The 14,641-nt window shown below is 43.3% G+C and overlaps 1 protein-coding gene across 1 annotated transcript in view; it reads left to right on the top strand.

The window, feature by feature from the left end:
- SLC17A5 (solute carrier family 17 member 5) overlaps positions 1–14,641 on the top strand; it is a 61,094-nt gene that overhangs the window by 17,524 nt on the left and 28,929 nt on the right. Inside the window, exons 4-7 of the mRNA XM_038747926.1 lie at positions 4,453–4,540; positions 9,360–9,446; positions 10,556–10,674; positions 12,335–12,493. Coding sequence (XP_038603854.1) covers positions 4,453–4,540; positions 9,360–9,446; positions 10,556–10,674; positions 12,335–12,493 — 453 coding nt within the window. The remainder of the gene's footprint in view (positions 1–4,452; positions 4,541–9,359; positions 9,447–10,555; positions 10,675–12,334; positions 12,494–14,641) is intronic.

A 14,641-nucleotide genomic window follows, 5' to 3' on the forward strand; every position in this document is an offset into this window, starting at 1 on the left:
AGTTCGAGGTAACAACTCTGTATTGCTGAAATTGTAAAGTTAACGATTAATGTTTATTTAGCATTTCATTGATGCATTTTAGTCATTTTCATCATTAAAGTAAACCTTGAACAACTTGTATTTGGTCATTCACAGTAGAATTCCAATTTTTAGCATGAATTGTTCATTCAATTGTATTTGTGTGCTTACAGGGTGCAGAGCACTGTACTAAGCGCTTGGGAGAATACAGTACAACAATAAACGGACACATTCCCTGCCCACGCTATGATGTAAAATTTTAAGTGCCTGTGAGGTGGACTAAGTAGCACTGAATTACGGTAAAGGTAACACTGAATACAGTAGTATGCTTCATAAAATCCTCAGATCTTGTCATTACCTTGCTTATTAGGTTCACATAGCATTGTACACTGAGCTTTTAAACAGTGAACATTTTAAAGCCAAGTTAGCAATAAAGAGAATGTGATAGAATAAGGAGGGAGGTGCAAAAAAAGATCGCTATGATCTCTTACTCCAGCTTTTCTAAGCAAAGGTTTGTTATCTTTATATTCTAAAATACTGATAGCAAGAACAGTGATTAACTAAAACTTCTGCTCACACATGCAAGTTTCTGACCAGGCAGTGTCCAGCAGCAGAAAACAGGGATCATTTAAAAAGGAGCGGCTGAAAGGCTGGAGAGAGCTGATCATGGAAAGTCAGGGCCTCCTTCCCCAAGCTGTCCTGCCCCACTTCATTTAAGCTCCCTTATGTTGCCAACTTGTACTTCCCAAGCGCTTAGTACAGTGCTCTGCACACAGTAAGCGCTCAATAAATACAATTGATTGATTATGTCGGCTCGGTTTTGCCATAGCTGCAGGCACAGCTTTCCCTGACTGTCACTACAAGAGCATTCATCATGAGAGGTAGCAAAACCAAAGCAAAAAAAACCCTCTGTAATTCCTAAACCCCTTTCCCAAAAATGGTATTGCTCATTTTTGCCAATGACTGAAGACGTGCTTTGCATCGTAAAATTTATCAGGGAACTTGCTCCACAAGTATTTCTCATTTTCATTTCTTTTAACTTTGTACCTCTCCAGCAGTTGTTTTTTGTTTTGTTTTGTTTTGTTTTGCCTCAATTCTCTTCCTTTCCGTTGGGTTATTCATTATGGTGGCCCCAAAGTAAACTCTTCCCTCTCCTCTGAATAAGCCTAAGAAAAACTTCTCCTTTTTTTAAATTTCACCTTGATTCATATTCATTCCTTCAAATTCATGATCATTTTCTTTTCTCTTCTCATTGTATGTGTTGTGGGGAAAGGGTCTTTCACTCTTACCTACAAAACTTTAGCTTTTGAGGTGCTTCTGTTTGTTTTCTCTCAGTCCATTTAGCCTTTTTAGTTCCCTCCAATCTTTCCTCCTACATAAGACTATAAGATATGTCATTTCTGGATCCAGTGACTGGTCCTTTTAATCCAGTATTCTGTCTGCAAAAGAAGCAACAAGGTATTAGGAGGTAAATGTGTGATGATTGCCCCACTTCGCATCTGTCCTAATGCTTACAGTTGTACCATCAAATAACCCTGAGAAGCAGTGTGTCCTGGCGGATAGAGCATGGTCCTGGGAGTCAAAAGGATCTGGATTCTTATCCCAACTCTGCCACTTGGCTTATGTATGACCTTGGACAAGTCACTTAACTTTTCTGAGCTTCAGTTGCCTTATCTGTAATTATGGGGATTAAGATCCTGTGGGACAGGGACTATATCCCACCTGATTAGCCTGTATCTATCCCAGCGCTTATTACATTGTCAGGCACATAGTAAGCGCTTAACACATACCATTTAAAAAAAAATCCTTTTTTCCTTGACATCCTTAACTTTCCCTCTACCAATTCATTGTGGATTATTTGTCCATTGGTTTGTCCAATTACCTTTTGAAGTGACTAATAGTTTTTACCTGTGCAGCTTACCGTTCAAACAAATTCCATGTGCTTGCCACCCATCATGTAGGTACAGTTTGGATTATTCAAGTGCATTAGTTTGCACTTGTTCAAACTGAAATTCATTTACCATTTTTCAGTCTATTCACTCAGCCTTTAGGCCTTCCCTTAAGTGTGCAGGAAAGAGACTGTCCTTGACAGCTTTTTCTTTTCTTTTTTCTATAAGACTTTAGTATTCCTTAACTCCCCACTTGCCCTGTCTGACGTATCTAAATCCCTTTTGCCAGAAGTACAGCAGAGAGAAGGAAAATTCAGAAGCAGAGAGTAAGAGTGGGAACAGCAGAAGCTTTGCAAGGATCTCATTGCAAAGCACTGATTAGAAGCAAGTCAATTCTGGGCCCCTCCAACCTTGATTTTAACAGTTGTGAATGAGCACGTGTCCTTATAGGTTTGGTGAAATTTAAAATGGCAGTTCTGCAAAGCACTTGGAAGCATGGCTTGGAGAAGCAGCACGGTGTAGTGGATAGAGCATGGGCCTGGGAGTTGGAAGGTCATGGGTTCTAGTCCGGGCTCCGCCACTTGTCTGCTATGTGATCTAGGCAAGTCACTTTACTTCTCTGTGCCTCAGCTACCTCATCTGTAAAATGGAGTTTGAGACTGTGAGTCCCATATGGGACAGGGACAGTGTCCAACCTGATTTACTTGTATCTACCCCAGCACTTAGTTCAGTGCCTGGCACATAGTAAGCACTAAACAAATACCGTAATTTTTTTTTTTCCTAAAACACAGTTAGTGGGTTACGGTACAGGCTGAGTCCCGTCCATTGCTCTAGAGTTTGAGCTCCCTCTAGTGAAACCATGCTCATAGATAGTGCTCTGCTAAATGGTGGGTGGGGAAAATCTCAAATTAAGATTTGCAGGAGAGAGTAGTAGTTTACTCTCCCAAGTGGCTTGGTACAGTTCCCTGCACACAGTAGGCGCTCAGTAAATATAGATCTCTCCCCTTCTCCAGTGTTGCATCTCCTCCTACCTTCAAGACATCTCTACTTGGATGTCCTCCTGTCACCTCAAACTTAACAGAGCTCCTTATCTTCCCATCCAAACCCTGTCCTTCCCCTGACTTTCCTGTCACTGTAGATTGCAGCACCATCTTTCCTGTCTCACAAGCCCATGACCTTGGCATTATCCTTGGCTCCTTTCTCTCTTTCAACCCACATATTCAATCTGTCACTAAATCCTATGGGTCCCACCTTCACAACATTTCTAAAATCTGCCCTTTGCCCTGCATTCAAACTGTCACCACCTTAATACAGTCACTCTTCCTATCCCGCCTGGAATACTACATCAGCCTCCTTTCTGACTTCCCAACCTCCTGTCTCTTCCCTCTCCAGTTCATTCTTCACTCTGCTGCCCAGATCATTTTTCGACAGAAACATTCAGGACATGTCACCCCACTTCTCAAGAAACTCCAGTGGTTGCCCGTCCACCTCCATATCAGACGAAACCTCCTCACCATTGGCTGTAAAGCAGTCCACCACCTTGCCTCCTCCTACCTCATCTTGCTTCGCTCCTACTACATCCCAGCCCACACACTTCACTCTTCTAGTGCTGACCTCCTCGCTGTGCCTCCATCTCACCTGTCTTGCTACCAACCCCAGCCCACGTCCTGCCTCTGGCCCTGGAGCATCCTCCTTCCTCAGATCCAACAGACATTACTAACCCCCACCTTCAAAGCCTTATTGAAGGCACATCTCCTCCAAGAGGCCTTCACAGACTAAACCCTCATCTCCCATCTCCCATTTTTCCTCATCTCCCACTCCCTTCTTCGTTGCCCTGACTTGCTCCCTTTGCTCTTCCCGCCCCCCAGCCTGACAGCACTTACGTACACATCTGTAATTTTATGTATTTGTGTTGATGTCTGCCTCCCCACCTCTAGATTGTAAGCTCGTTGTCAGGGAATGTCACTGTTTGTTGTGATATTGTACTTTCCCAAGTGCTTAGTACAGTGCCCTGCACACAGTAAGCACTCAATAAATATGATTTAATGAATGATCTGATTGATTAATCATATTTTGCCTCCGTAGCGAAAATAGTAAGTATTCCAGATGTTGACCGTGTGATGTGAACATGGTCCTAAAGACTGTGAGCCCGTTGTTGGGTAGGGACCGTCTCTGTATGTTGCCAACTTGAACTTCTCAAGCGCTTAGTACAGTGCTCTGCACACAGTAAGTGCTCAATAAATACGATTGAATGAATGAATGAATAAATATGATTGAATGAATGAAATGAAAGACACTTTGGAGCGCTAAATCAATTAATCATATTCATTGAGTGCTTCCTATGTGCAGAGTAAACTTTTAAAGAAAAGTTTGGTGGTGGGATGGCTATTTAATTACGTGACTGCTCTTATTGCCTTTGTGTAGTTAGAAGAAATCATCTCAGCCCAAGAACCTTTTGAATAGCTAGCTAGATGGGTAGATTTATGTGGCCCAGTAAAGACTAACTAGAAAGTAGGTTTCAGTAAAACGATCTTTTGTTTTTCAGGGTGTTACGTTCCCCGCGATGCATGCCATGTGGTCTTCTTGGGCTCCCCCTCTAGAGCGCAGCAAGCTTCTTAGTATTTCTTATGCAGGTGAGACTAAACATTTTTTGAAGTAGAATAATAGCCGGTTCATTTTCAAGTCTGTGTGTAGACAAACCGCTTGCAGAGCTGAGGCGAGTTGTCGCTGGACTTCACCCTTCTGCTTTCCTGTGCCTTTTTATCCTGGCCACTTGTTCTTAACTTCCTCGCAGCAACACGGAAAGAAGGTTAGCAGCAGCAGCATCTTGGGGCTTCCACGAGGTTTGTAAAGATAGAAAGGCTGTGGCTGCTGTGGTGGCAGCAGCTTGGGCTGTTGGACTCTGGACCATAAGGAGCCCAAAAATCTGCTCCTCTAGCCACAGCCTCCTAGTCCTCTTTTTTATTTCTTTTCTTTATCCCTGTCCTTGTTGTCTTTCAGGTGGCTTTGTATTTTTGTTTCACCTTTCCTTATTGGGACTGTCATCAGTCCCCTCCCCTGTTTTATTATTTTTTTTAATGGTATCTGTGAAGCACCTACACTGTTTTAAGCACTGGGGTAGATACAATCAATCAATCAATCGTATTTATTGAGCACTTACTATGTGCAGAGCACTGTACTAAGCGCTTGGGAAGTACAAATTGGCAACATATAGAGACAGTCCCTACCCAGCAGTGGGCTCACAGTCTAAAAGGGGGAGACGGAGAACAAAACCAAACATACTAACAAAATAAAATAAATAGAATAGATATGTACAAGTAAAATAAATAAATAAATAGAGTAATAAATATGTACAAACATATATACATATATACAGGTGCTGTGGGGAAGGGAAGGAGGTAAGATGGGGATGGAGAGGGGGACGAGGGGGAGAGGAAGGAAGGGGCTCAGTCTGGGAAGGCCCCTTGGAGGAGGTGAGCTGTCAGCAGGGCCTTGAAGGGAGGAAGAGAGCTAGCTTGGCGGAGGGGCAGAGGGAGGGCATTCCAGGCCCGGGGGATGACGTGGGCTGGGGGGTCGATGGCGGGACAGGCGAGAATGAGGTACGGTGAGGAGATTAGCGGTGGAGGAGCGGAGGGTGCGGGCTGGGCAGTAGAAGGAGAGAAGGGAGGTGAGGTAGGAGGGGGCGAGGTGATGGACAGCCTTGAAGCCCAGGGTGAGGAGTTTCTGCCTGATGCGCAGATTGATTGGTAGCCACTGGAGATTTTTGAGGAGGGGAGTAATATGCCCAGAGCGTTTCTGGACAAAGATAATCCAGGCAGCAGCATGAAGTATGGATTGAAGTGGAGAGAGACACGAGGATGGGAGATCAGAGAGAAGGCTGATGCAGTAGTCCAGACGGGATAGGATGAGAGCTTGAATTAGCAGGGTAGCGGTTTGGATGGAGAGGAAAGGGCGGATCTTGGCAATGTTGCGCAGCTGAGACCGGCAGGTTTTGGTGACGGCTTGGATGTGAGGGGTGAATGAGAGAGTGGAGTCGAGAATGGCACCAAGGTTGCGGGCTTGTGAGACGGGAAAGATGGTAGTGCCGTCAACAGAGGTGGGAAAGTCAGGGAGAGGACAAGGTTTGGGAGGGAAGACAAGGAGTTCAGTCTTCTACAAGAGAGTTAGGTTGGACGCAATCCCTATCCTACATGGGGCGCACAGTCTAAGTAGCAGGGAGAACAGGAGAACTGAGGCATGGAGAAGTTAAGTGACTTGCCCCAGGTCACACAGCAAGCATTTGGCAGAATCAGGATTAGAACCCAGATCCTCTGACTCCCAAGCCTGTGCTCTTTCCACTAGACCAATGCTGCTTCCTTATTTTTAGATTGTGAGCCTCCTGAGGGCCAGGGACCATGCCTAACACTCCCCCGGATGTTATTTTTCAGCTCTTAGTGCTTAATAAATGTTGCATAGATAGTGCCCTTTGTCTATGAACACAGCATTCCTGATGGTGAATTATGACTATTCTGCCCCTGGACCCTGTTTCAGCTTGGAGTGGGGAGACGTCAGAGTAGCATGGCAATGATTACTCACCTTGGTCATCTCCCTTCCCTCGTATGTCGAGGGAAAGACTGAGCAGATTGAGTGGCAGGGAAGAAACACCCATAGGTGTTTTCACTATGAGTATTGGCTAAAGGATTATGAGGGAAACTAGAGAGCATTTTTCTAGTGATAGGAGTGTGGCTACAGCAGGTCATGGTTTTGGAAGAAATGGTGGTGAAAAACAGAGCTCAGGGAGCACTGTGACTCCAAGTTATAGAGAGTTAATTTATTCATTATGTTACTCTTATAAGTAAAACAGTTTAATCATCATTATCTTGCCTCCTGACACATCTCTTCATGCATTGAAATGCAGTCAAGGTAGTTGGGTTGTTTGGGGTGGTCAGGATTGCAGCAGGGGATTTAGAGAAAGATTCATGGAGGAGATTGTGATTTTAGAAGAGTTTTAAAGAGGGATAGTGTGGCGAAGTCAAGCTTTTCAGCCAGGTAGGAAGCCTGACAAAAATCTGACTGACCAGAGGAGAGTCTTGCTCTGCTGAGCCACGCAGCTGGGTAGCACAGAAATGTGGCCTAGAGGAAGGAGCACAAGCCTGGGAGTTAGAGGACCTGGGTTCTAGTCCTACTCTGCCAAATACTTGCTGTGTGACCTTGGGCAAGTCACTTAACCAAGTTAACCAAGCACTTAGTACAGTACTCAAGTGCTTAGTTCAGTGCCTTGCACACAGTAAGTGCTCAATAAATACTATTGAATGAACTCAACTTCTCTGTGCTTCAGTTCTCCCTTTCTCCCTCCTACTTAGACTGTGAGCCCCATGTGGGGCGGGATCTGTGTCCAACCTAATGCTCTTGTATCTACCCAGTGTGTAGAATAGTGTTTAACACATAATGACTAACAAATACAATTAAAAAAAAGAACCGGGGGAGGCGTGGGAGATGGAGGGGACTCTGGGAGGAATTGGTTTGGAGCAGACCTGGGAGGGCAGCTCTGTGGGGGTCCTGCCCTGTGGGAGGCCTGCACTTTGAGGGGGTCGGCTCTCTGGAAGTCCTGTCCCGTGGGAGCCTGCTCTGTAGGGGCCATGCCCTGCCGGTGGTGTGCTTTGTGGGGGGCCTCCACTGTGGGAGGCCTGCCCTGTGGAGAAACTGGTTGGACTTGGGTGGATTGGTGCCCGATTTGGGTACCCATCTGCTGGAATGATTTTGAAGTCCCACAAACCCCGGAGAGACCCTTGGAGGGCCCCAGAACCACCCCAGCCTACTGAGAAGAGAGGCTGCCAGAAAAGGATAAAAAGTCCCGGAGGAGGGGAGAACACAGAAAGAAGCTAGGAACATGTCGATAAACGCACAGAGTCAGAGAGGTAGTGGAGTTTTTGCCAACTTTCCAAATGAGGTTGGCTGGCAAACTACATCTGTGACCACAAGGACTAAAACTGTCATTTGAGAGTTGGGCAGCGTTGACATTTTTCTGTGGGAGAAAAAAGGTGGAAGAGCCTCTAGCAGGAAGCTTCTCTAGCTGCAGTTCAGGGCAGGGGAATGAATAGGTGTGGAGGGGAAGAAGCAAGGAGGAGACTGCTGACAGCGGCTACGTAGGCGTGGGTACAAATGTGTCCCTTTGTTCTATTATCAATGCTTCAATTCTGTTCCGTTTCAACCGTAACATCAGGCTCTGTATTGCTCCCTGGTTAGCCTATTGTTGCTAAAAAAAAATGCTCTAATTTGTAACACACTTCGAAAGAAAGTGTTTAAGATTTTAATAAGAAAAGCAGCCCACTTTTTAAGTTTCTCAATCAGTCGTATTTATTGAGCACTTCCTGTGTGCAGAGCACTGTACTAAGCGCTTGGGAAGTACAAGTTGGCATCTCAGAAGGGATACTATTCCCACTGATATGTCATACTTGCAGTTCGATGAAAATCTTCATAAAACAACTCCCAAGTGATCGTTTGTTTTTGATTGCCTTATTAAGCTTTATGAGTCGATTAGGGTAGAGGCTAAATCAAAATGGAATCTGCCAGGACCTTTTAAAAACCTGTTTTCTTCAATTCACTTAAATCACTTGGGTTTATGATTTGTAGATTTGTGTTTGTTTTTATTTTGGATTTTATGTTTATTCTAAAGTAATAGCGATTTATTCATCCCACCCATAGCACTTATGTACATATCTGTAATTTGTTTGTATTAATATCTGTCTCTTCCTCTAGGCTGTGATCTCATTGTGAGCAGGGAACATATTTACCAACTCTATTATATTGTGCTTTCCCAAGTACTTAGTACAGTGCTCTGCCCACAGGAAGTGCTCAAAAAATCTAGTTGGTTCATTTATGTGAAACACTGTGATGGTTGTTGTAGTTCAGGTATCATTTTGTTTATGGTTGAATCAATGAACTCTCTGCACAGGTCTATTTGAATATATTCTTTGATGGGCCTGATTTTCCATTCCCAAAGGTTCTTAAGTGTGACTTTGGAGGCATTTGTTATCCAGCCCAATATAATATTTGCTAGGTTGCAGTTACCAGGCTGTTATAATGGTTCACAATATTGTTGAATTATTTTCCTTTAACACTTAAAGAACAGAGGACTTTAAAACCGTAGGATCTTAATATTGTAAAAGGTGGTCGATTCAAATACAACATCGATTTCTGTACATTGAGATAATTAGCGGTATTTACTGTGTGCTGAGCACAGTACTGGGAAAGTACAGTACAACAGAGTTGGTAGGTACAATCCCAACCCACAAGAAGCTTTCAGTCAGCCGGGGAGACAGACTTTAAAATAAGTTACAGATAGGGGAAATAGAGTGAAAGAATATGTACCGAAATGCTTGTGTGTATTTTCTTGGACGGCCATCTTATTGCCTAAATTGGCTCGGAATTGGAAAATTTAAAACTCTTCATTTTTGTCTGGCAACATTCTAGGTGCACAACTAGGAACAGTAGTGTCTCTTCCGTTGTCTGGTTTAATTTGCTTCCACATGAATTGGATTTATGTCTTCTACCTTTTTGGTAAGTCTATTTTCTTCTAGATCAGGTTAAAATTGATAACTCTCAGGCACTCAATCTTCAGCCAGTAGAGACTTTTTGACCGCTATCTCTCAATTGTGATAAGAAAGCAGACTGTAGCAATCCTTCCTGAAACCCAAAACCTTGTACATCCATTACAGCTGACTGTCACCCCAGTAAAATCGTTCAGAGAACCTGTTCTTCTGGCTGAGGCAGAGAACTTCTCTCAGAATGGTCTGATCTGAAGTTATGATCTTTTGTTTTCATTAAGGGAATGTTTCTCAAAAGAAACTGCTGATGACCCCTTAGACTTTGATCCTCAAATAACCCTCACGAGCCACAATTGCAGCAGGTGGGAGAGCTTGTTTTCCATAGAAACTGCGTTTTGAAAAGTGTCAGATTTGCAATTTACACTAAGCAATCGCTCACCTTGTTCTCTTTAATTTGGGTTTGTTTTTTTGATGGTTCAAGGCCAGCTTCCGTCTTTTCAAAATCCTAGCCACAGGATGATTTTTACTAAGGCTGCCGTGCAGATATTTTCCACTTTATGCACGTGGTGATCACATGTTTGAGGGAGGAGACAGGAAATTCCACTGCAGTCAAAGCAAAAAGGGAATCACATGCTGCATGTGGAAATTTCTGCAGGGAATCGTTTTGATTGGGATGACTTACCAGGCTAAGCCATATGTCCAGAAGGTTTGTCTGCTTTGCAAATGTGAAAGAATAGAATCCATTCAATGAAATTAGATTGAGAAGAAGCCTGGAAGGAAGCTGTTACAATGTCAGTGATTTTGCCTACAAGGAGGGCTCTGTTTACATTAAAAAACAGGAATAAAAACTTTTTAAAATTTTAGCTATGAAATCAGCTCCCTCGATTTGAGAAAATCCTTTCATCCCCTTCTAGTTGTTAATGATAATAGTAATAACAGCTTCTATTTTGGTATTTATTTAGTGCTTCCCAAATAGTGCCATAAACACTGTGGTAAGCTTATGGGTTGATAGAAGAAATTAAATTGGAGACAGTCCCTATCTCACTCAGGCAGTCTAACAGGCAGTAGTCCAATTAGTTTATCATGGTTAGTATTTTTTAAAATGCATGTTGCTATTTTCAGGTACAGTTGGCGTCTTTTGGTTCGTTTTATGGATCTGGTTGGTTAGCGATACACCAGGCACTCACAAGACCATCTCCCAGTCTGAAAAGGAATACATCCTTTCATCCCTTAAAAACCAGGTATGGCGCGTCAGCCCACGGTTAGCCATCCTATCAAAGAAAAAAGAACAAATTAACTTTCTGTTGACAAATCCAATGCAGAAATGAACAGGATATGGAGGGTAAGCACACCACAGAAGCTTCCCAGGTGTTAGCATGCAGAGCCTCGGGTGGAGGAATCCCAGGGCTGCAAGGTGGGACTGGGTTCTTTTTTTTTAGGCTTTTGGGGTGTTTGAAGGTGGTCTTAAACAAACTCTTGTGACTATAGATATGGAGTAAAGAAAATAATGGTACAACTTCTCTTTACTACCTACCCCATCAGCATTGCAGTGGCCATAACCAGCACCACCTGTCCACAGATGGGCAAAAAGAGAGCTCAGGTGGGACAGATCAGGAGGATGAGACAAGGGCTCTAAAACCATCCTAAATATATTTATTTATATTGATGTCTGCCTCTCCATCTAGACTGTAAGCTTGTTGTGGGCAGGAAACATGTTTCATATTGTGTTGTACTCTCTCAAGTGCTTAGTATAGTGCCCTGCACACAGAGTGGCTCAGTGGAAAGAGCACGGGCTTTGGAGTCAGAGGTTATGGGTTCAAATCCTGGCTCTGCCAATTGTCAGCTGTGTGACTTTGGGCAAGTCCCTTAACTTCTCTGTGCCTCAGTGACCTCATCTGTAAAATGGGGATTAAGACTGTGAGCCCCCTGTGGGAAAACCTGATCACTTTGTAACCTCCCCAGCGCTTAGAACAGTGCTTTGCGCGTAGTAAGCGCTTAATAAATGCCATTAAATAAAATAAATAAATAGGATGGATTGATTGATTGACCAAGGCTCTCTGCCACCCAAAAGCTGGTGTGATGCTGGGGAAAGTGACCCAAAAGTTAGACATGGTCCCTGCCCACAACGAGTTGACAGCCTTCTGTAGGGAGCTAAGCGGACACAAGTTGCCATATATGAAATAGGTGAAAGAGTAAGAGCGTAGATACGAGAAGAGCAAAAATAAGCAGTTGGAAAGTTAAAAAACTAAATGTATGTGTGCATACGATGCGATCAGGAAAGAAAAGAATGAGCCAGAGAAAACTTCTAGAGAGGGGAACTCTTAGGGGGCTTTGGATATGGGGAAGATTGCGGTATACTTAATTTGAGGAGGTGGGGGAGGTAATTCCATTTTTTTAAATGCTATTTGTTAAGCGCTTATTATGTGCCAGGGACTGTACTAAGCACTGGGGTCGATGCAAGCTAATAAGGTTGGACACAGTCCATGTCCCATGTGGGGCTCTCTGTCTTAATCCCCATTTTACAGATGCAGTAACTGAGGCACAGAGAGGTGAAGTGACATGCCCAAAGTCACACAGCAGGCAAGTGGCAGATCTGGGATTAGAACCCAGGTCTTTAATGGGAACTCTCAATTTAGGAAGTGCATCTTGAGATTTTTTGAATTCTTAATATTCAAAATAAAATTTTGCAAGTGAAAATTGGTGGACAGAGACTGGGTCAAGGGAGAAAACTGTACCTTATTTTAAATTAAAAGGTGTTTTCTGCACTAACTGTAAAAACATATGATTCTAATAAAACGGAACTCACCTTGAGTTCCACTAAAATGGAAGAAGGTTTTAGTGAAGATTTCCTTCTCTAAACACGGCTTTGTGTTGACGTAATATTGTGCTTCTTTTCTTCAGCTTTCTACCCAGAAATCAGTGCCATGGAAACCCATGCTGAAATCCACTCCACTTTGGGCTATTGTTGTTGCACATTTTTCTTACAACTGGACTTTTTATACTTTATTGACATTACTGCCGACCTATATGAAGGAGATTCTTCGATTTGATGCTCAAGAGGTGAGAGGAAAATAAGTATTTCATGTGTGCATGTCTTTAATTGCCTAGTTCTCCTCTAACACGGGTTTTGTATTTTTGCAGAAGACCGAGTTAACGAAACCTCACACTTTAGCACTCATCGCACTTGCCGCTATGCACATTGGCGCGGCTGTTACCATTTCTGCCGGTGTTGGGTTATCATCATCAATCGTATTTATTGAGCGCTTACTATGTGCAGAGCACTGTACTAAGTGCTTGGGAAGTACAAATTGGCAACATATAGAGACAGTTCCTACCCAACAGTGGGCTCACAGTCTGGGAAAGAGCACGGGCTTGGGAGTCAGAGGTCATGGGTTCTAATCCTGGCTCCGCCACTTGTCGGCTGTGTGACTTTGGGCAAGTCACTTAACTTCTCTGTGCCTCAGTTACCTCATCTGTAAAATGGAGATTAAGATTGTGAGCCGCCCATGGTGCAACATGATCACCTTGTATCCTCCCAATGCTTAGAACAGTGTTTTGCACCTAGTAAGCGCTTAACAAATACCATTATTATTATTATTATTATTATTATTATGTCATATCAAGTCATATTATCAGAAAAAACTACCCTAAATTGTACCATTGTGTTCTAGCCAAAATGCTAGTGAAAACATGCATTCCGGCAAACTGAGTGTATGCACTTGGCCGTATTAAACTGAAATGAAAAGAAATTTGAAGGAAAATTTAGAAATTACACTCAGATTTGAAACATACTCTATCCCATCAAAAGATGGTTAGACTGTAAACTTGTAGGAAGGGACTGTGTCTACCAACTCTGTTATAATTGCACTTTCCTGAGTGCTTAATACAGTGCTCCGTGAACAGTAAGTGCTCAATAAATGCATTTGATTGACTAGACTTATCAGAGAAGTGTTTTCATGACTAATTTGTTAGAGAATAGACTGCTATTTTGAAGATTTCCCTTTTTTTTTCGCATGAGCAAGTTAGAATCTCAGAACAGGAAGTTGAGATCTGCTCTCTGTGTGGGGGAATTTTTAGCCAAATCTGTGGGAGACAGGTTTATAGTAATGATAGTATTTATGAATTGCTTATTTCGTACCAAGCCCTGTGATAAACACTGGCGTAGATACAAGATAACCAGATAGACCACTGTCTCTGTCATACCTGGGGCTCAGAGGCTAAAAGGGAGTGGCACAGAGAGGTTGTGACTTGTCCCAAATCATACAGCTTTCCAGTGGCAGAGTTGGAACTACAGCATGGCTCTCCTGACTTCCTGCTCTTTCCTGCTCTCCTGCTCTTTCCTTTAAGTCATGCTATTAGAGGTGAATGAGAGAAAGTCATTCATTCATTCAGTCATATTTATTGAGTGCTTACTGTGTGCAGAGCACTTTACTAAGCACTTGGAAAGTACAATACAACAATAGAGACCATCCCTGCCCACAACGAGTTCACAGTCTAGAGAGGGGGGAGACAGACATCCATACCAGCAAATAAGCATCAGTATAAATAAAATTATAGATATATGCATATATATATATATATACATGCATACATATATACATATATATATATGTCAGTGCTGTGGGGCAGGGAAGGGGGGAAAGAGCACAGGGAGCAAGTCGGGGCAATGTAATAATAATAATAATGATGGTTTTTGTTAAGCGCTTACTGTGTGCCAAGCACTGTTCCAAGCGCTGGGGTATATATAAGGTAATCAAGTGGTCCCATGTGGGGCTCACAGTCTTAACCCCCATTTTACAGATAAGGTAACTGAGGCACAGAGAAGTTAAGTGATTTGCTCAAAGTCACGCAGCTGACAAGTGGTGGAGGCAGGATCAGAACCCACGACCCCTGACTCCCAAGCCTGGGCTCTTTCCACTAAGCCACGCTGCTTCTCCATCATCATCATCATCAATCATATTTATTGAGCGCTTACTGTGTGCAGAGCACTGTACTAAGCGCTTGGGAAGTACAACTTGGCAAGGGAGTGGGAGATGAGGAAAAGTGGGGCTTAGTCTGGGAAAGAAAATGCATCCTTAGCTATGAGGATTTATGACAGTAAGGGCAACTAGCATGTTCTTTCTCCAAGTATCTTTCGGTGCTGCTGCTGAAGACTGAATGACAGGGCAGGATGGATCATCCGCCTGACGTATGCTGGCCTTTCTTTCC

The sequence above is a fragment of the Tachyglossus aculeatus genome, chromosome 1, assembly GCF_015852505.1.
Source record: "Tachyglossus aculeatus isolate mTacAcu1 chromosome 1, mTacAcu1.pri, whole genome shotgun sequence".
In the NCBI taxonomy this organism is placed as follows: Eukaryota; Metazoa; Chordata; class Mammalia; order Monotremata; family Tachyglossidae; genus Tachyglossus; species Tachyglossus aculeatus.